Below are 19,621 nucleotides of genomic sequence, written 5' to 3'. Positions count from 1 at the left end.
GCAGAGCGACCACTGACTTTCTCCCCGGGGCCACCCTGCTTCGCCACCCCTTGTCCCCTGTCTGGTTTCTTTAAGTACCAGTTTCTCTAACTACCGTCCATGGCACAGGTTGGGCTGGATCAGCAGACGGTGACGCTGGTGTGCACCAATCGGAGGAAGCAGTTCCTGCTCGACACCGCGGACGTGGCTCTCACCGAGTAAGCAGGGAGCGGGCGGGAAACCGTGGCGTGTTCCTCCTGGGGTGCAGGACCTGCGGCACCTTGGACTCCCGGCGTGACTTGGGGAACACGAGAGACTCCAGTGTGGAGTCCTGCCACCAGTGAGGGTTTGGAGTTGGGTTTGATGCCGCTGGCTAAACCCTGCAGGCAGCTGGAAATGCCTTGAGCGTGGATTAGCCCAGAGTGTCCTTCCTGGATACACACAGCAGTCTCCCTGTCCCTCAGGCTGACGGCCTCAGGGCTCTGAGCAACGCAGGCTACGTGTCCTTTGTGTCACTTGGGATGAGCAGGGACAAGGACTTGAGTTTCAAGACATGTCCCTGGGTCTCTCTGCATGTTGTCGGCTCGGGGAGGTGGCCTCGTTCGGGCCTGGATGGTCATACTGGGATCTGTGCTGGGATGGGTGTCCATCTCCCAGTCCCACCCATCTCCTTCCCCTCTGGAGCTCAGACTTTGCAACCCCCGACACCTTTGGTCTGTAGGTTGGTTTCAAGACGCTTTGGTCTGGAAGACCAGAGGCCCACATTGAAGGGAACCCCCGTTGGCATCAGAGCGTGTGAGGGAGATGAGGGCTGTTTGCCCTGGCCTCATCAGAGATCCCTGTCTCCCTCTCAGGTTCTTCCTGGTCTCCTTGAAGTCAGCCATGATCAAAGGGTGCCGGGAGCCCCCGTACCCCAGTATCCTCACGGACGCCACCATGGAGAAACTGGCACTTGCCAAGTTCGTGGCCCAGGAGTCCAAGTGCGAGGTGAGTTTGGACATCGCTCCACCTTGGCGGAGGCTCGGGGGCAATTCTCCCTCCCGTTGACTTTCTCTGCCTGATTCTCGCAGGCCTGCGACGTGGTGGTGCGTTTCTACGGCCTCGTTCACTGGGAAGACCCCATGGATGAGGCGCTGGGACCTGCCAACAGTAGCTACGCCTCCGCCGAAAACGCGGTCACCAAGGACGGCGTCCTGCACTACAAGGCGGGGACGTCCTACCTGGGCAAGGAGCAGTGGAAAACCTGCTTCGTGGTGCTCAGGTGGGCGCCGGGGCCGTGGGTGGGGACTGGGGTCAGCCAGGGCTCGTCGCAGAAGGTGCTGGGACCAGTTTGCTGCCCAGGAGCTGCTTGGGAGATGGAGGGAGCATTCATCTTGTCACTAAGGAGACCAAAGCCACCAGTTGTGGCTGCCCAGCAGCAGGAACGTCACCCCACGGGTGGAGGGCAGGGCAGGAGCGGTCGCGGGTGTTTGTGCAGTTGCCGGAGCCGAGCTGACTCCAGTTCCCACCTCTCTCATCTTCCCAAACGGCAGCAACGGGATCCTGTACCAGTACCCGGACCGCACGGACGTCACCCCTCTGCTCTCCATCAACATGGGGTAAGCGGCTGGCGGGACGTGGCACCCTGGACTCAGCAGGGATCTGGGGCTCAGGAGCTCCCTGGGACGTTCGGGGGGGATTCAGGGCAAATCGTGATCTAGGCCGTGCCACAGGACTCCCCGCTTGCTCCTGGCTGGGTGCAGACCCCTTTGCTTTGGCTCCGGCGCGTGTGGCTGGAGATGGGCTCGTTTCCTCCTGGTTTTTGTGTGCCAAGCCCACCCTTTGATGGGGAATTGGCCTCTGTAGGGTTGACGTACCCCTCCGAGAGCCACACTGGGTGACCTCCACAAACCCACCGTGCTCAACGCCAGCCGGCTCTACCCCGATGTGCAGCGAGGGAGGCCGTCCTCGGGGGAAAAGGGGTGACGGGCAGCGCAGGGAGGGCAGACGGAGGCTGTTTTCAGGCTGTTTTCAGGTCCCGCTGATCTCCATCCTCCCCCTCTCTCCCAGTGGCGAGCAGTGCGGGGGATGCCGGCGCTCCAACACCACCGACCGGCCCCACTCCTTCCAGGTGATCCTGACGGACCGGCCCTCCCTGGAGCTGAGCGCGGACAACGAGGAAGACATGGCGGACTGGATGCAGTACTTCTGCCAGGCTGTCTCCAAAGGGGTGAGCCAGGGACAGCCCCCCAACACGCGCGGGGGCACCCACACCCTCCTCTTCACCCGGGAGCCCCTTTGGGGCACAGCCCAGGTGGCGGTGGGGACGTCTGGCAGCGATGGAGCGGGTGGTTTTCTCCCGAGCCGGGCAGGCTTCCCCACAGGGCACCCCACGGAGACAGGGCTCTTTCTGCCAGATTTTAACCCCCCCCCTGTTTCCCTGCTCCGTGCAGGTGATTCCCCAGGGTGTTGTCCCTACGCCGTGTGTCCCCTGCTGCCTCGTGCTGACGGATGAGAAGGCTTTCACCTGCCACGAGGACTGTCAGACAAGCTTCTTCCGCTCGCTGGGCACCGTGGAGCTGACAGACATCACCGCTGTCTCCACGGAGGCCGGCAAGGAGTACTGTATCCTGGTGAGCGTGGTGCTTCGGGACCGGCCGGCCCAGGGCCTGGACAAGGACCACGGTGGTAACACCCGGCCTCTCTCTTGGTGTTTAGGAGTTTGCTCAGGACAGCAAGCAGTTCCTGCCCCCCTGGGTCTTCTATTTTAGTTGCACTACAGAACTGGAGAGGTTCCTCTCAGCGCTGAACGCTGCGTGGAGGAACATCTACCAGGTGAGCGTGCAGTGCTGCGTCACGCGCTTCCCCTGGTGAGGAGGGGCAAGCGGGGCCCTTGGAGGAAGGTGTGGGTGAATTTTTTCCTGCAGGGTGAACCCAGCTTTCCCATGGAGGGCAGGAGAGCCATGGAGCTCCTCTGTGTCTGTATAACCACGGGATGTGGGATACGGAGCCTGAGTGCCCTGGCAAGGCCCCTGAGCATCTGGGGCTGGTGAGAGGAGTGGGGAGGAACCTGGGTCAACCCCGTCCCCCTCCCTCAGCCATAATTATCACAGAATCATCTTGGTTGGAAAAAAACCTTGAAGCTCCTCCAGTCCAACCATGAACCTCATGCTGACCATTCCCAACTCCACCAGATCCCTCAGCGCTGGGTCAACCCGACTCTTCAACCCCTCCAGGGATGGGGACTCCCCCCCTGCCCTGGGCAGCCCATTCCAACGCCCAACAACCCCTTCTGCAAAGAAATCCTTCCTAAGAGCCAGTCTGACCCTGCCCTGGCGCAGCTTGAGGCCATTCCCTCTTGTCCTGGCGCTGGTTCCTTGGCTCAAGAGACTCATCCCCCCTCTCTGCACCCTCCTTTCAGGGAGTTGCAGAGGGCCACGAGGTCTCCCCTCAGCCTCCTCTTCTCCAGACTAAACCCCCCCAGTTCCCTCAGCCGCTCCCCATCAGACCTGTGCTCCAGACCCTGCACCAGCTCCGTTGCCCTTCTCTGGACACGCTCGAGTCATTCAATGGCCTTTTTGGAGTGAGGGGCCCAAAACTGAACCCACTCATCGAGGGGCGGCCTCACCAGTGCTGAGCACGGGGGTGAGATCCCTTCCCTGTCCCTGCTGGCCACGCTAGTGCTGATACAAGCCAGGATGCCACTGGCCTTCTTGGCCACCTGGGCACACTGCTGGCTCCTGTTCAGCCGGCTGTCCATCCCCCCCAGGTCCCTCTCTGACTGGCAGCTCTCCAGCCACTCCTCCCCAAGCCTGTAGCCCTGCTGGGGGTTGTTGTGGCCCAAGTGCAGCACCCGGCATTTGGCCTTATTGAAACTCCCCCAGTTGGCCTCAGCCCATCGCTCCAGCCTGGCCAGGTCTCTCTGCAGAGCCTCCCTACCCTCGAGCAGATCAACACTCCCACCCAACTGGGTGTCATCTGCAAACTTTATGACACGAGCGCCTTTCCTGTCTGTTTTTGAGGTCGTTTTACAACAAGGGGGAGAAGCGGCTGTTGTTCGTTCCCCTCCTGACGGCCCCGCACGTGTGTTTCAGATCGATCTCCTGCACAAGGCCATTCTGGACGCCGCCGTCAAGAAGAAATGCGAAGACGCTCAGAGCCTCATTGACAGCGCCTGGCAGCGCAGCGACAGCCTCTGCCGCGGGCGAGCGGAGCGGGACCCCTGGTGTTAACCCTGCCCGGGGTGGGGGAGGAAGGACAGCTGATGGGGGCCCCAGCGCCTGTATCCGGCTGCCCCGCAGCCAACTGGCACCCCAAACCCTCCTGCCGTCACTCGGGACCCACTGGGAATGTTCCGGCAGGCGTGGGCCCCACACCCCGTCCCCACCACTTGCTCTCCGCCGAGTCGGGGACGCCCAGCACGTTTTGGGGAGACACCGGATGCTCCAGCGTGCTGGAGGCGAGGCCGAGCTCGGCTGCTTTCCCTGCCCAGGCGAGCCGGTGCCCTCCTCCTCGCCCAGCTGCCACGGGGCAAAATAATTTGCCTTTCACGGAATAAATATCCCACTAGTAGTGAGGGAGCGGGGTGGGCTGGGGATGAGCATCCCCCTGTCGCGGTGGGGAGCGGGACTGAGGACTTGTTCATTTTAGAACAGGGCGGGGGCGCGGAACACGGGAACACGAAATCGCTACCGTGCATGTTTTCTCCTCGCTAATACAATCATCAAGTACGACACCACTTCGCCACCTCCTTCTCCTGGCATCTCCCAGCGCCAGGAGATCTCGCCCGGGGCCTCCAGCCATCACTAAAACCACTCCCCAGCCTGTCGATGAGATTTGAAGCTAAGGAAGAAGGACCAGGGCCAAAAATTTGGCCTTAAATCTTGCAGCACGGTTTTGGGAGATCTCAGAAACCGGTTTGAGGTTTGGACGCTGGCCCCGTGCGCCAGGGGAGAGAAGAGATCGAGTCGATGTTCTTCAGGTGTCCGAAGGGACGTTGTCACAGGGCTGCCACCAAACACGTCCCCGTCTTCTTGGCTCACTGCATCCGAGGCCAGCGAGGACCCGTTGCCGCTTGCCCTCTCCACCGAGCCCTTTGGGGCACAGCCCTAGCTTTTAAATAATAATAATCTAGAGACCTTCCCATGTAATATATGTTCACGGGGCCTTTTTCTGGGAGGAAATGTACGTGACTGAATGTATATGTATATACATCTGCTTCCTTTCCCCCTCCCCAAATAAATATTCATTGGTAACTCAGCTTTGGCCCTATGACAGAGTCCCGGGCTGGGGGCTGCTGTTCCTGCCTCCCCCCGTGATGTTGGAGCCTGCGGCTTTGCTTTGGGGCAGAGAGAAGGAGAAATTTAGGCTGAAGAAGGGGAGGCCGTGCACCCCCAGCTTCTCCCTGACCCCCAGCAGCGTTAACCCTGCGGCAGGGCACGTTCACAGCTTCAAATTATCTGCCCTGACGCTCCAGCCCTGATTATCCCTGGATCCTGGAGATATTCCCAGTCTAGACATGGAATAAACAGCCCCAGGGCCAGCCCCAGCCTCACCCATCTTCCCCAGAAACCCTCTCTCGCCTTTGAGGATTGAACAGGGGGCGGGATTTAGGGGGGAAAGAGTTTGGGGGGTCCCTCCCCTACCCCCGGTAATCACCGAAGTGGCTCCGCCGTGGTGTAAACCTGGGTCGCAAGGGGGGGGGGGGGGTCACTGCACAGCCCTAAAAATAGGAATTGGGGCGGGGGGGAGCAGAGAGGATGGACAGTGCCGCCCTCCCCCCCCCCCCCCCCGCAGCTTTTTTTGGTCTGGGAAGCTCCAATTTCAAAGCATTTTGGTAACAGAGGGGCTGAGACCCCCCCGCCAGCCCCCTGACCCGCAGCCACAAGCGCAACGAGCTGGCCAGTCCTCACACCCCGTCCCCGGAGTTTGTCTAGCGGGGGGCGGGGGGGGCGGGGGGGAACCAGGTGGCTGCATGTGCCTCCCCGAAACCTCCCTTCCTCAGCTTTTATTTCAATTTTATCGCGCCTTTTTTTTTTTTTTTTTTTTTTTTCAGAAACGGCCCATTTTTTCCCTATTTGCGCCGGGGCGCCACCAAGTCACGTGAGACGAGGCCGCCCGGCTGGGATTCGGTGTTGGTGCTGGGGGGGGGGGGGAACCGCACCCCCAGGCCTGACCTTTGCCCCATATCCCTTCCCCAAATTGGGGGGTGGCTTCAGATTGGGGGGGTCGGTTTGCAGGAGGCGGCGCTCGCTCCCCCCCCCTTTTTTTTTTTTTCCCTGCAGTGGGGGGGGGGAGGTGGAGCCTGGGGCCATCCCCACGGGCAGGTGCTGCATGGCGGCGGGCGCTGGGGCCCTCGCACCCTTCCCTGGGCCCCCCCCAGCCTCCCTGCATGAATTCCCTTACCCCCCCCAAAACAACCCCGGCGTCACACGGGGTTCCCCGACTGGGGGGGTACCACCGGCCGTCGATTTGGTGCTGGGAGCGGCGGCCGGTTGCTTGGCCTGTGTCCTCACCAACCCGCTGGAAGTGGTCAAGACGCGGTTACAGCTCCAGGGCGAGTTGCAGCCCCCCGGTACCTACCCCCGGCCCTACCGGGGGGTGCTGCGGGCGGTGGGGGCCGTGTGCCGGGCCGATGGGTTGCGGGGGCTGCAGAAGGGCCTGGCCGCCGGCCTCCTCTACCAGGGGCTGATGAACGGTGTCCGCTTTTATTGCTATTCCCGCGCCGAGGACGCCGGCTGGACCGGGTATCCCGGTGGTACCGTGGCCGCGGGGGCCGTGGCCGGGGCGGTGGGAGCCTTCGTGGGCAGCCCCGCGTACCTGGTGAGTGCCGCTCTGCCCCAGAAACCCTCGCGTCGGTGGGGAGGGGGCATTTCGGGGACCCCCCCCCCTAAAAGCTTTGGCCAATCCAGAGCTTGTCTGCATCCTATAAAGCCCGGCTCGGTGCATCCTTTCTCCGTCTGCTTCATTTCGCTTCACCCCCAAAAAATGCGGGGCTGCTTTGTGCATGCTCTTTCCCAAACCCCCCCTTTCTCCCCCCCAGATCCTCCCCCTCCTGGAAACCCAAGGGGAGAACTCCCTCATAAGGAAGTTAAGGTGTTTTCCCTCTCCTTTTTAGGGGGTCCGACCTGTTTTGGGGGTGCAGAGCTCAAAGGGGGGGGGGGCTGCAGCAAATGTTCATGGGGGCCCTTTGCCTTTGGGGGGGGGAGGACGGGAAATGGGGTTCAAAGTCTGGAGGTGCTGTTTGGCAACACACCTGGGCACCCCGCATCTGCCGGAGGGGCTTAAAACGCCCCCAAAAGCTGCTAAGAAGAGATGGGGGGAGCCACAGCCCATCCTAACGGGGGCTTGAGAGGTTTTTGTCACCCGGCGCTGTCCCCCCCTCCAGGTCAAGACCCACCTCCAAGCCCAGACGCTGGCAGCGGTGGCTGTGGGCCACCAGCACAACCACGAGGTGAGCGGGGACGGGGTGGAGAGGGGGGACACGATTTGGTGGCACCTTGGCCGCGCACGCGCTGGGACCCAGCGGGGATGACGCTATTTTGGCCACCGGGTATTTAAAGCTGCTGTTTGGCAGCTTGGCCCCGTATAGATGCTATAAATAACGGCACGAGGACGGGGAGGGGGTGACAGGGACGTGGAGCTGTGACACCAGATCCGGACACCCCTTGGGGCTGGTGTCACCCGACCAGAGCCACGGTGGCTTCAGGCCACCGACGAGCAATGGGGTTTTACACGCCGGGGTGGGAAATTTTGCCGGGGTGGGATGCACCGTTCCCAATTTTCCCAAATTTCCTCTCTTCCCCAGAGCATCTCCGCGGCTTTCGAGAGCATCTACAAGCAGCACGGGGTGGCGGGGCTGTGGCGGGGGGTGACGGGTGCCGTGCCCCGCGTGGCGGTGGGCTCGGCCGCGCAGCTCGCCACCTTCACCTCCGCCAAGGACTGGGTCTGCGAGCGCCAGGTGAGGAGGAACGTTGCACCAAATCCGGCCACCGCTGCCCCCCGCGCTCCCCGTTTTGGTTTTTTTTTTTTGCGGGGGGAAGAGCTGACGGCCGGCGCTTCCCGCAGTGGTTCGGGGAGGGCAGCTGGGCCACGGTGCTGGCGGGCGGCATGGTGAGCGGCGTGGCCGTGGCGGTGGCGATGACACCCTTCGATGTGGTCAGCACCCGTCTCTACAACCAGCCGGTGGACGCCGATGGCACGGTAAGGCCATTCGGGAAAGCGGGATGGGGGAGACGTGGCTTTTCCCGGGATTGCATCTGGCAGGGGTGCGCAGCCGGCTCCTCTCTCCCCAGGGCAAGCTCTACCGGGGTTTTTTGGATTGCATCCTGCAAATCTCCAGCAAAGAGGGGCTGCTGGGCTTGTACAAGGGCATCGGCGCCGTCTACCTCCGCCTCGGCCCTCACACCGTCCTCAGCCTCTTCTTTTGGGACGAGCTCAGGAAGATGGTGCAGCACCAGCAGCCCCCAGGGCCGTAGGACGGGCTCCTGGCCCCGCCGCGGCCTTAATAAAAGGGGTTTTTCTATTTTTGGCGTCGTTTCGGGGTCTTTGGGGTGGTGCAAAGAGGTGTGGGGCAGGGGGGCGTTTCGTGCCTTGCAAAGCCGGGACCTGAAACGCCGCGATGCATCGGGCTGGAGAGGACAACGGCGATGCTGGGGCGGGGGGATCAAAGCTGCTGGTGGTCCCTGAGCCTCACCATGTGCATCCCGTCACCGCATCCCACTCACCACCCTAATTTTCTCCTCCGTGGGGCAGCTGGAGCTCAGTTCCTCCATCCGGGGCTCCAGCTGCCCTCACTTGCCCCGGCAATGATTTACTAGCCACGGGGGCCACTCCCAGCTGCTGCCCCATGGACTTTGGAGCTGGAGCCTGGCTACGCTGTGGCTCCTCTCCACCGAAAATGTTTTCTCTGGGGTCCTGGCTGCCGGCGTTGCCCGGGCTGGCGTGGGGCTGGGCGCTGCTGGATGCCCTCCTGCAAGGTGAGAGTCCCCCGGGGTGGTGTGGGGACGGCTCGGGGACAGCCCGGGGGACGCCAGTGACCCACTGCTGCCTTTTCCCTCGCAGGGTTGGTGGGTGCCTGCGCCGTCTCGGTGCTCTGCAGCCTCCTGAAGGTTTATCTCTACATCCAGTGCCTGAAGTAAGCACCAGCCCTTCCTCCCCTGCGGGGGGATTTGTTTTGGGGAGCTGCTTTTGGGATCTGCTTCTGGGATCCACTAGCGGGGGCGTCTCTCAGCACCCATGGGTGCTGGTGGGTGGCCTGAGCAGGGCAGGGGGGAGGTCCCCGAGGCTGTCACCCCATTTTGGGCTGGCGGAGGAGGAAGGGGACATCCCATCCAGTTCAGCATCCCCCCTCGCTGTCCCCAGCGACCCGGAGAGGCAGGAGGAGAAGGAAGCGATCCGGGCGCAGCGGCGGGTGCTGGACCCGCTGCACGTGGTGGTGCTGACGGGTGTGTTGGCGCTGGTGGGCTCCCGCGTGGCCGCGCTGGTGGTGCTGGAGTTCTCCCTGCGCGCCGCGTCCACCGTCCTCTCCCTCGGCAAGGTGAGAGACAGGACGGGGGGAAACTGAGGCACGGCGGGGCAGCGGCGTGGAGGGAGCCATGGAACTGTGCATCCCTTGTGGATTTGCAACAACCACGGGGGCTCGAGGGGCTGTGGCGTGGAGGAGCCCACGCGTGGCTTTGCAGCCGCGCGTCCGCTCGCTGCGTGCAACACCTGCAGGGTTGTGGGGGGGCTGCAGCACGGAGAAAGCCGGTCGTCGTGACCATGCACCCCCCTGAAGCCTTGTAACACCCGCAGGAAGGTTGAAATAATGCATCTCCCTGCTGCTTACAGCACCCGTGGGGTGTATGGAGCGTGGCGTGGAGGAGCCTACGCATCCCCCTGCAACCTCCGCAGGGAGGATGAGGATGGCTGGCGTGGAGGGACCCCCGCATCGCTTTGCATGCGTGCGTGCCGTGGCAACCGTGCAGCCCCTCGCTGCTCGCAACACCCGTGGGGGTTACGGGGAGGGCGTAGCACGGAGGAAGCCGCGCATCGCTTCGCAGCCACGCGTCCCCTCGCGGCTTGGCAACCTCCGCGGTGGCTGACGGTGCCGTCCCGCTCTCGCAGGGCGCCCACAGCAGCCAGCTCTACCTGCTGTGCCAGTACTCGCTGGGCTGCGGGGTGTCCTGCGGCCTCAGCTTCTTGCTGGAAGGGGCTCCCCACGGAACCTGCAACCTGGTGCTGGCGGCGGGGCTGGCGGGGCTGCTGGCCGCCTACGCCCGGCGCCTGGCTCGTCACGTCTGCACCCTCTACGAGCTGCACAGCCGAGCACGTTACTGCGGCGTCTGCATCCTCCTCCTCGCCGCCGGTCACGGCATCCCCCGGCTGCTCTGGAATGCTTTGGCCATCACCTTCGCTGTGGCTGATCTGGCTGCCGTGGCGCTCATCAACCGGGATTTCCTCTCCACGGCGGAGGCCGTCCGCTTCTGGACACCGCTCACCATCTGCTACACGCTGCTGGTCATCTACATGCAAGGTGAGAAGGGGGCCAACCCCCCAATTATGTGGGGTTTTTTGGGGGGGTGAGGGGGTATGTCCCAGTATGGGGCATCCTGGGGCTGTATAGGGGAATGTGGGGCATCCTGGGGGGTACATGGGGGGAGCGCATGGGGCACCCTCAAGGCACATGGAGCATCCTGGGGCTATATGGATCTGTATGGGGCATCCTGGGGGTATATGGGGTTGTATGGGGGTACAGGGGGCATTCTAGGGGTGTATGGAGCTGTATAGAGGCACAGAGGGGCATCCTGGGGCTGTATAGGGGCACAGAGGGGCATCCTGGGGGGTGTATGGAACTGTATAGGGCATCCTGGGGCTATATAGGGGCACCTGGGGCTGTATAGGGGAACGTGGGGAATCCTGGGGAGTATATGGAGCTGTATGGGGTATCCTGGGGGTGTATGGGGTACCCTCAAGGCACAGGGGACATGATGGGGGTATATGGGGTTGTATGGGGGTACAGGGGGTATTCTAGGGGTGTATGGAACTGTATGGAGGCACAGAGGGGCATCCTGGGGCTGTATAGGGGCACAGAGGGGCATCCTGGGGCTATATAGGGGCACGGTGGGGCACCTGGGGCTGTATAGGGGAATGTGGGGCATCCTGGGGGTGTATGGGGCACCCTCAAGGCACATAGAGCATCCTGGGGCTATATGGAGCTGTATGGGCCATGCTGGGGGTATGTGGGGTTGTATGGGGGCACAGGGGGCATCCTGGGGGGTGTATGGAACTGTATGGGGCATCCTGGGGCTGTATAGGGCCACAGTTGGGTGTCTGGGGCTGTTTAGGGCACAGGGGGCTACCTGGGGCTGTATAGGGTGTATATGGGGCATCCTGGGGGTATATGGGGCAGTACAGGACATCTTGGGGCTGCATGCAAAGCCACCCTATAGCATCCCTAAAATCCACAGTGTCTCCCGGTCGCGGGGCCGGGGAGGGCACAGGGTCCCCCTCGCAGCAGCCGCCCTGACGCCGTGACCTTGCAGAGGAGTCGCGGCAGAGCACCGGCGGGCGGCCGGTTTACCAGACGGTGCTGGTACGGATGGGCGGCCTCTTCATCCTCCTCCTCACCGTTGGCCGTTGGACCGACATCCTCCACGTCTTCATCTCGCTGCTGGGAGAGCTCTGGTGCCTGCTCCGCGCCGGCGTCATGCTGGAGGTGTGTCGGCGGCAGGTGAGAGGGGGACCCACCGCCCTGATGCCGGGGTGAGGGGCTGGCGGTAGCCCCAAGGCCACGGTGAGGGGCTTTGCTGCTTCTCTCCTTCCATCTCCTGTAGGATTTCACCCAGCAGCCTCGGCTGGACAGGCGGTTGGCATCGGGATCGGAGGAGACGTCTTGATAAGCCACGGGGTGTAACTGGGCATCAGAAACTCGGGGTGGCTTTGCCTGGCTCCCCAAAATACAGGCACCCCCCAAATCCTCCTCATCGCAGATCCCCCATGGGGATGAAGGAAAAAGGGCTCCCAGAAGGTGCTCGACCCCATCCCACGGCGTGGGGGAGGTTGGGGGGAGGTTCACGCGACTGCTGGTTTTTGGGGGGACCCCATGACGTTGTGGCACTGCTGGGGGTTTTCTCCCCGGTCCTGTCAGGGACACAGAATGCTGACAGATGTCCCTGTCCTCGGTGGCTGCAGGGCCACACTGTTACAGTACAGGGGCCTCCGGGGGCTTGTAAATCTTGGAAAATAAAGGTTTTTTCCAGCAAAGTCTGTGGGTGGAACAAGCTGGGGTCCTGTTGTGCCAGAGAGGGGCTTGGGGATGGCGGCAGTGCAGCTTTTCGGAGGAGGTGGGCAGTGTGGTTCCTCCTTGGGAAGGGAAACCGAGGCACAGAGGGGGTGACCCTTCAGCTGAGAGGTGTCCCTGTGCCTCAGTTTCCCCACCTGGCTGCAGCCGGCCGTGCTGTGCCGTGGGGCAACAGGCCCTGCGCAGGTGGGGTGCAGTTTGGGGAGGGAGGGAGGCTCTGGTGGTGGCTGCTTGCCTGGGCAAGGACCCCCCCAGCCCTGCGGGGGGGAGCAGGAGAGGGGCTGGGAGAGTATGAGGTATCCTCCTGGGGCTCATGGGTGTCCTGAGGGTGTATAGAGGCAGTATGGGGCATTCTGGGGGTATAGGGGGCACCTGGGGCTGTATATGGGGCATCCTGGGGGTATATATGGGGCATCTGGGGGCCGTATGGGGGCTTAAGGGGCCGCCTGAGGCTATATAGGGGTACATAGGCACCCTGAGGGTGTATGGAGTGGTATTTGAGGCAACGTCCAGGCACATGGGGCACCCTGGGGGGTGTTGGGGCAATCATGGGGGTCCATGGGACAACCTGGGTGGGGGTGGGGGCATGGGTTGTGCCAGAGCACATGGGGGACCCGTGGGGCCATGGGTCACCCAGGGGTAGATGGGGCAGCCAGAGGGCTCAGGGGGCACCTCTGAGGATATATGGGGCACCCTCGCGTCCTGGAGGCACCCTGAGGTCCCATGGAGCACCCTGGGGTGCGTGGGGCAGTCAGGGGGCCCACGAGGCACCCTGAGAACATATAGGGCACCCCAGGATGCATGGGGCACCCTAAGGACATGTGCCCCCCCCCCCCCCCCTTCCTCTGTCCGGGGCTGTGGGGCAGGCGGGGGGGGGGGGGGGGGGAGGAGGAAGGAAGGAGGAGGAGGAGGAGGGAGGAAGGGGCGGTGATGCCGGGCGGCTCTGCCTCCCCGCTGCCCCCGCCGCGCCGGGCAGGGCGCGCCCGCGGAGCTCACGGAGGGACCCGCCGCGGCTCCCCAGGTAGGGGACAGGGACAGGGACGGGGCCACCCCTCGAGGGGCAGGCGGGGCTGCAGGGCCACCCCCGGGCAGGCGAATCCCCCCACCGCCCTGATTAGGGGACCTCCCCCCACCCCCGCCAAGGTAGGACCCACCCCCCCAGGTAGGGGACAGGGGCGACCCCCAGGTACGGGACACCCCAGGTATGGGATTGGGGACGCCCCCAGGGAGGGGACAGGGGACACCCCAAGAAGGGACACGGGACCCCCCAAGTAATGGGGTAAGGATTGTAGAGGCGTCCTGGGACGGGACAAGGGGACCAAGAGCCGCCCCCATGTAGGGGACGGGGCACATCCCGGGCACAGGATTGGGGACACCCCCAGGGAGGGGACGGGGGGCTCCCAGGTGGGGGGGGGGACATGGTGGGGCCACATAGGGGACAGGGCACCCCCAGGGAGGGGACAGTGGGCTGCGGGGCTACCCGGTGGGTGACAACGGATTGCAGGGGGGCTGCAAGGCTACCCCTCGAGTAAGGGACAAGGGGACACCAAGGGCTGTGTCCCCCCATGCCATCCCTTCTCCCTTGGGCATCCTCAGAGAGCACCCTCCAAGAGGTCTCCAGGGCAGGGGACAGAGTTGGGGGACAGTTGTAGGAGGGCCATGCCCCATCCCAATTTTGGGGGTTATGTGGGGGTGCCCCAGAAGTGTCGCTGTCCCTGTCGGTCCCACCAGGGCTCCCACCCCAGGAGATTTTGGGGTGATGCTTGCAGGAAACCAGGGGGGCCCTTCCCAGCATGGCCTTGGCCATCTCAAAACAGGATGGAGCTCCATGGGAGGACACCCCATTAAAAAAGGGGGGGGGTGAACCCCATTAATGCACCCCTCAAGCCTTAACCACCCTGATGGGCCCCGGCTGGGGGGGGAACCGGGGGTGCCGCGATGGGGCCGCCGGGATCCCATCAGCCCCAGCACAAAGAGGAATGCAACGAGCACATGGTTCCCATTAGCTCTGGAGATTTTTTTTTTCTTTTTCGCGTTGTTTTTTTATGATTATTACTTTTTTTTTCACCCCTATTTTCTGCAGCTTGGCCGGGAAGGAGGAAAACCAGCAGCTCCCGCGGGCGAGGATTTGAGCAGCCGGGCGAAGGCTGGCAGCGCCGGAGCCCGTTTGGGGTTTCGCCGGAGGGGAGGGAGGGAAGGAGGGAGCGAAGCCGCTCGGGGTTTTTTCCTTTTTAATCCCTTCCCCTGCTTGAGTCAGAGGCTGAAGTCACCGGCGTGCACGTCCCGAAGCTTTTCACCCACTGCGGGGGGACCAGCTGCCCCCCAACAGGATGCACCGACACCCGTGAGCGGGATTTTTGGGGAGCAGAGCCACCCCGCGCTGGGGCATGAGACCAGGCAACTCATCACACAGGTATTTTTCAGGCTGCCGATTCATCTTGGGGATGGATCCTGCTTCACCGGCACAGCGCCGTGGCTAAAGCCCCGGGGTTCCCCCTCACCCCAAACCATCCCGTTTGGGAAGGGGAAGCTTCGCTCCAGCTGCTTTTCCCGTTGGGAAGCTGAATAAACAGCCCTTTTCCTTCCCGAGCAGGGTTTCTCGGGGTCGGGCGCATCCTGCCTGCGCCGCCGGGCGATGCTCGGGGGCCGTTGCAGCGACAGGGACGCAGCAATTCACAGCATCGTGCCTCAGTTTCCCCATCCCCAAAAATAAAGTGGGGAATGCCCCGAGCTGGGAGTGATTAGGGGGGAAGTGGGGAGGGAATGGGGAGCCAGGGGACCTAGAAACACCTCAAAAAAAGGGGTTGCAAAAGCATATCCTATTGCAACTCTGTTTTTAAGAGGAAAGGTGGGTTTTCCCTGCTGCCCACAGTGAGTTTAATCCCAGGTGGGGGCAATAAGAGGAAATAAAGGGGGTTAAGATACTTACAAAAGGGTGGGGTTTGGTCACAGACGCATGAAAATGGGTGATTTCGAATGCTGCTTCTCCGGGACCCTTTACCCTGTGTCCTTCTAGGCACGAGACCATTTATTGCCGTGACGTGGGATGGGGACACTCATTCCTTCTCCCTTTCCGGGAGGATGAGGAAGGAGGCGGGTTGAGGCCGAAGGGCAGCGCGGCTGCAGGAGCTGCCGGTACACCTGTGGGTTTCGCTCCCTTTTTATCTTCTTTTCCCCCAAACTGAACCCAGGTCTGGCCCCTCCGTGGCTTCCACGATGCTGCCGGGGAAAGCAGAGAAGAGGATCGCTTCGTCAGTCTTCATCACCCTGGTGCCACCGCGGAGGGAGGTGGTCACCAAGGAGAAAACCCAAAGGGAGCTGCAGCCGGACAGAGCCGAGGTCCCGGGCACCCATCGCCCCCGGACCCCACCGTCGCAGCCCCCCGCGTTGCCCAACGGAGGTGAGGGGTGTCCGCGGGGGGCTGCGAGCGAGGCCGGGAGGATGATGATGGTGCTGAGGATGCTGTGGAGATGCTTTGCTAAAGGATGTGTGTGCAGGCAGGAGGGGATGTGGGGTTTTTGGGGGGTTATTCCCCAAATCCCTGCACCCATCCCGGGATGGATCCGGCTGCTGGGGAAGGGCTGTGTTTGCTCTCCATCGCCGGGTGCTTATCGGTGCTGTTTGGTGCTTGGCTGCGACGGCGTTTGCTTTTGGGGCAGGTCGGCGAATGCCGCCGTAAAGCTGTCGGGGTGTTATTGCGACGGGGTGTTATTGGACGTTGTTGCCCCCTTAAACCCACCGCGTCTGGTTTTCACCACAGAAACCCGATCAGTGGCCCCTGTGCCTTCATCTTCACCGGTCCTCATCCTCTCTGAAGCACCCCAGCCCTTATCTGCAGAGGCACTGGGTCCGGCGCTGCAGCAACTGGACCTTGCAGCACCCGCCACCCTCCAGGTGAGGATGATGGGGTGCAATCATCCTCAGTTTTCCCACCTGCAAGAGCATAAATGTAACGTGCCTTCGCCTTTCCCCTCTCACCAGGCCCCTTCCACCTTCCCCGCCGAATTGAGGCCGCCCAAATTTTGCCAGGAGCAAGCAGGCAAGCCGCAGTGGCAGGATGCGAATGGGTACCCGGAGAGGGACAGCTCCAGGGGTAAGGGGGGGACCCAGCTGTGCAGCGTGGGCTCATCTCCAGTTGGGGAAACTGAGGCACACAGCACTGAACCTCTCTCCCTTCCTCCTGCAGACATCTGCGCCTTCTGTCACAAAGCCGTGGGACCCTGGGAGCCGACGGTGGAGGCGATGCGGAAGCAGTACCACGCCGACTGCTTCACCTGCCGGACCTGCCACCGGCTCCTGGCCGGCCAGCGCTACTACCAAAAAGACGGGCGCCCCACGTGCGACGCCTGCTACCAGGTACCCATCCTCCCTCGGGGACAACCAGCACCCTCGGGGGGAGCTGGCATCTCACAGCGTGTCCCCCCAAACCCCAGGTCACGCTGGAGAAATGTGCCAAGTGCCGGGGGCTGATCACAGAGCGCGTCGTCCGTGCCCTGGGCAAGGGCTACCACCCCGGCTGCTTCTCCTGCACCGCCTGCGGCCGGGCCATTGGCGCCGAGAGCTTCGCCGTGGGCGAGCGGGACGAGGTGTACTGTGTGGCTGACTTTTACAGGTTGGGGAGCGTGGCAAAGGGGGAGCATCCCCCCCATTGGGGGGGTTCGGCTTGTCCCCGTCACCCCCCCAGGGCTCACGCCGCCCCTGTTTGCTCCCATCAGGAAATATGCCGCGGTTTGCAGTGCCTGCGAGCACCCCATCATCCCCCACGAGGACAAAGACACCTACAAGATCGAGTGCCTGGGACGCAGTTTCCATGAGAGCTGCTACCGCTGCGAGGTACGGCCCTGATGGGACCCCCAAAAACTGAGGGGTTTGGCACTGAGGCTTTGCAAAGCGCAGCCACGGGGCTCGCAGCACCCAGGGTTGTTTTATAGCCAGGGACGGCTAGAAATAAATAAATCGGGTGAACAGGATGATGTGTTTGGCCGGGATTGCTTTTGATGTAATTCATTGGTTTTTTCAAGCGCTGGTGGGTTTTGGAGGAAGGATGGGATGCAATGCGGCACGGGGGCCCCTAAAACATAGCCTCTCTTTCCTCTTTCACCCCCAGAGCTGTGGGACACCCCTGTCACCGGAGCCAACGGAGAACGGGTGCTACCCGCTGGACGACCGCCTCCTCTGCAAGTCCTGCCACGTCCGCCGGCGAAACGAGTCATCCTGCTAAAACCCCACGGCTCAACCTCCGTCTTCCAGCATGGGACACCGAAAAGGGGGTGCACCTACTGGGATACACCCTGCAACCAGTCCTGGGTGCCCACTGCACCCCCAAATTGCTGCAGGACTGGAGTTTCCATCACCAAAATGTACCTGGGACCCCAACCCACTGGGCTGGCCGGGCGAAGCATAGATGTAGTGTGCCGGCACAGCCCTGTGCTTGTTACGAACATAAAAAGCCCTGGCAGAGCAGCGGTGGTGGAGGAACTGAGGTTCTGTTCATTTATTTCCTTTTTTAAACTCCTTTTCTGAGGCCGGTTTGGTTTCCTTGGGTGTTTTTTCTTTCTTCTCAAGCTTCCTTGGGGTTTCACTTAAAACATTTATCGCTGTGGTGACACAGAGAGCGGGCACTGATTTAGTTACTTGCAGTTAAATAAAGCCCCAAGTTTAAAAACCCGCGTTTCTTTCATCCGCCCTGCATTCCAAACCCATAAAAAGCAAGTTTAAAAATAAGAAAAAAAAAAAAAAAAAGCCACTTTTTAGATTTTATAGGCATGGCAAGAGTTGGGTCACTCGGGGTGATAACGCTGCTGATCTGTTGATGCCTGGGGGAGAGCGGAGGGTCATTTTTTGGGGCTGGATTGGGGATTTTGTGACGTGCTGTGGTGCTGATAAGAGGGTGTTCGGCGATGGGGTTTTTTTTGCGGACAGGCTGCACCGTCTGGGCTCCATCTCAACCAAGTCCCAGAGCCAGCAGAGGGCAGCCAGAGCACAAATTCCTCCATCAGGCAGAAAATCTCCAGCTAAACGGTCACCTATATCCGTCTCTCTTACATCCGACAGCCGGGATGCCGGGAAAGACCAACAGCCCCGTTTTTCCACGTTATCCAATATAACATGGTTCTGCTATCAGAAGGTTTTTGATCTTCTCTCAGTCCAAGCCCCAAACCAGCAGAAATGAGACCGTTTCTCTGCGTGCCCAACATCTGCGCAACCGATGTCACCGGTGCTTAGCGGTTTTGTTTGTGAGGGCGTTGCAAACCAGCCGGAGAAAAAGGGGGTTTATTTTTAACCGAAAGTGCTTAAAAAGCCACAAATCGAGAGCAGAAAATAGCAAGAGCATCTGAGATGATGTTTAATGCTTTCCTGATGAAAAAAGGGAGCTGCTAGAAACCAGCAGCCATACGCTTCTAGGTCGTGTTGTACAATGGCTCTCCAGCGTGGGCTGTATTTATGAATGAAAGGGTTAATGTATGGTTAAGGTATGCGCTGCAGTCCGGCGGGCTGGTTGATTAATCACACCAACCCCGCAACTATTTCCTGCCAGCTCTCCCTACCTACAAAGCCTATTACTCAGTGTTCGTTAATGTGCGTCTACAGCACATCCATCGGGTCATAATTAGCTATAAACTTATTTATAAATAGGATGTTAATGTAAAGTTGCGGTCTGCCCGGTCACGTAAGTAGGTGGCTTTGGATCTGGCTGGGTGGGGACCCCGTGTCCCACGCTGGGGAAGTCCCAGGCTCAAAGTCAGCTCTCGCTTTCCAAAGCCTCTCTGTGGGGAAAAACAGGCAGCAAAAACGATGCTAAAAAAGTAAAAAGATGTGGGCAGGCTTGGTGGTGGCCAAAGAGAGCGGTGAAGGGAAGCCCCAGAGAGCAAAGGGTTGCCTGTTTTTTTGGCAATATTTTTCCAAGCGAGGTTTTCCGGGAGCATGGAAATGCCGATGCTGAGCAGCGCTTTGGATGAGTTATTGCATTACACGCTGGCTTAAACGCTCTGTGCAGCACCCTTGGGTGCTCAGCAAGGTACGCCACCCCTCTGCAGACCTAATGGTGGGAAGGGGTCGGCTATTTCCCCTGCAGAGCAAGCCAGGATGGGTGCACCAGGACTGCGGCAATTTTTGACTGGTGGTAGGCAGGGAAAGGATTTTATCGACATGAAGCCTTGGGAGAAGACCCCGGAGGGTGAGGAGAAGGACAAGGCACAGCTGGAGAGTTTGATAGTGCAGCGAAGGGATGCAGAAGTGGTCAGATTAGGCATATTCTTCCAGGAGGGGAGGATGGCAAGGGACAGGGATGGATGGACATGGAGGTAAGAGGATAAAAGACTGATTGAAGCCGTTTTCTTCTTGGATAAGCATTACAAATCGAGGCACGGGGAGCATTGC

The 19,621-nt window shown here is 61.3% G+C and overlaps 4 protein-coding genes across 9 annotated transcripts in view; all 4 read left to right on the top strand.

Moving 5' to 3' along the window:
• PLEKHM2 (pleckstrin homology and RUN domain containing M2) overlaps positions 1-5,217 on the top strand; it is a 38,943-nt gene extending 33,726 nt beyond the window's left edge. For all 3 annotated transcript variants that reach the window (XM_074848225.1, XM_074848227.1, XM_074848224.1), the window contains 8 exons: positions 109-197; positions 834-966; positions 1,050-1,240; positions 1,512-1,577; positions 2,029-2,188; positions 2,412-2,591; positions 2,677-2,793; positions 4,053-5,217. In XM_074848225.1, the coding sequence (XP_074704326.1) occupies positions 109-197; positions 834-966; positions 1,050-1,240; positions 1,512-1,577; positions 2,029-2,188; positions 2,412-2,591; positions 2,677-2,793; positions 4,053-4,190 (1,074 nt within the window). In that variant the 3' untranslated portion in view covers positions 4,191-5,217. The remainder of the gene's footprint in view (positions 1-108; positions 198-833; positions 967-1,049; positions 1,241-1,511; positions 1,578-2,028; positions 2,189-2,411; positions 2,592-2,676; positions 2,794-4,052) is intronic.
• Positions 5,218-6,230: 1,013 nt separating this feature from the next.
• SLC25A34 (solute carrier family 25 member 34) lies at positions 6,231-8,651 on the top strand. Of its 3 annotated transcripts, none has more exons than XM_074848229.1 (5): positions 6,231-6,780; positions 7,346-7,411; positions 7,766-7,918; positions 8,026-8,160; positions 8,234-8,651. In XM_074848229.1, the coding sequence occupies exons 1-5, from the start codon at positions 6,292-6,294 to the stop codon at positions 8,567-8,569; spliced, it is 1,179 nt and encodes a 392-aa protein (XP_074704330.1). In that variant the 5' UTR covers positions 6,231-6,291; the 3' UTR covers positions 8,570-8,651. The 3 variants fall into 3 exon arrangements, with proteins under 3 accessions (XP_074704330.1, XP_074704331.1, XP_074704329.1); XM_074848230.1 differs by having other exon boundaries at positions 8,253-8,482; XM_074848228.1 differs by having other exon boundaries at positions 8,026-8,651.
• A 6-nt stretch (positions 8,652-8,657) lies between these two features.
• Positions 8,658-11,987, top strand: TMEM82 (transmembrane protein 82). The gene is made up of 6 exons (XM_074848231.1): positions 8,658-8,936; positions 9,022-9,094; positions 9,322-9,496; positions 10,066-10,474; positions 11,484-11,671; positions 11,775-11,987. The coding sequence occupies exons 1-6, from the start codon at positions 8,807-8,809 to the stop codon at positions 11,835-11,837; spliced, it is 1,038 nt and encodes a 345-aa protein (XP_074704332.1). The 5' UTR covers positions 8,658-8,806; the 3' UTR covers positions 11,838-11,987.
• Positions 11,988-13,968: 1,981 nt separating this feature from the next.
• FBLIM1 (filamin binding LIM protein 1) lies at positions 13,969-17,605 on the top strand. 2 transcript variants are annotated; one of them, XM_074847955.1, is made up of 8 exons: positions 13,969-14,654; positions 15,433-15,641; positions 16,002-16,135; positions 16,223-16,334; positions 16,428-16,597; positions 16,675-16,853; positions 16,957-17,074; positions 17,349-17,605. In XM_074847955.1, exons 1-8 carry the CDS (start codon positions 14,629-14,631, stop codon positions 17,460-17,462), a joined length of 1,062 nt encoding a protein of 353 aa, XP_074704056.1. In that variant the 5' UTR covers positions 13,969-14,628; the 3' UTR covers positions 17,463-17,605. The 2 variants fall into 2 exon arrangements, with proteins under 2 accessions (XP_074704056.1, XP_074704057.1); XM_074847956.1 differs by having other exon boundaries at positions 16,675-16,827; positions 17,349-17,482.
• The last annotated feature ends 2,016 nt before the right edge of the window (positions 17,606-19,621 follow it).

This window comes from Strix aluco, chromosome 22 (genome assembly GCF_031877795.1).
Source record: "Strix aluco isolate bStrAlu1 chromosome 22, bStrAlu1.hap1, whole genome shotgun sequence".
Lineage (NCBI taxonomy): Eukaryota > Metazoa > Chordata > Aves > Strigiformes > Strigidae > Strix > Strix aluco.
Note: the sequence above shows the minus strand (reverse complement) of the source record. Positions and strands in the feature narration are given on the sequence as shown.

Coding starts and splice junctions, on each gene's coding strand:
- SLC25A34 (XM_074848228.1), top strand. CDS start 6,292: ATGGCGGCGGGCGCTGGGGCCCTCGCACCCTTCCCTGGGCCCCCCCCA. Junction 7,412..7,765: donor GCCACCAGCACAACCACGAG/GTGAGCGGGGAC, acceptor TCTCTTCCCCAG/AGCATCTCCGCGGCTTTCGA. Junction 7,919..8,025: donor ACTGGGTCTGCGAGCGCCAG/GTGAGGAGGAAC, acceptor CGCTTCCCGCAG/TGGTTCGGGGAGGGCAGCTG.
- TMEM82 (XM_074848231.1), top strand. CDS start 8,807: ATGGACTTTGGAGCTGGAGCCTGGCTACGCTGTGGCTCCTCTCCACCG. Junction 8,937..9,021: donor GCTGGATGCCCTCCTGCAAG/GTGAGAGTCCCC, acceptor TTTCCCTCGCAG/GGTTGGTGGGTGCCTGCGCC. Junction 9,497..10,065: donor CCGTCCTCTCCCTCGGCAAG/GTGAGAGACAGG, acceptor CCGCTCTCGCAG/GGCGCCCACAGCAGCCAGCT.
- FBLIM1 (XM_074847955.1), top strand. CDS start 14,629: ATGAGACCAGGCAACTCATCACACAG. Junction 15,642..16,001: donor CCCCGCGTTGCCCAACGGAG/GTGAGGGGTGTC, acceptor TTTTCACCACAG/AAACCCGATCAGTGGCCCCT. Junction 16,854..16,956: donor TGTGTGGCTGACTTTTACAG/GTTGGGGAGCGT, acceptor TGCTCCCATCAG/GAAATATGCCGCGGTTTGCA.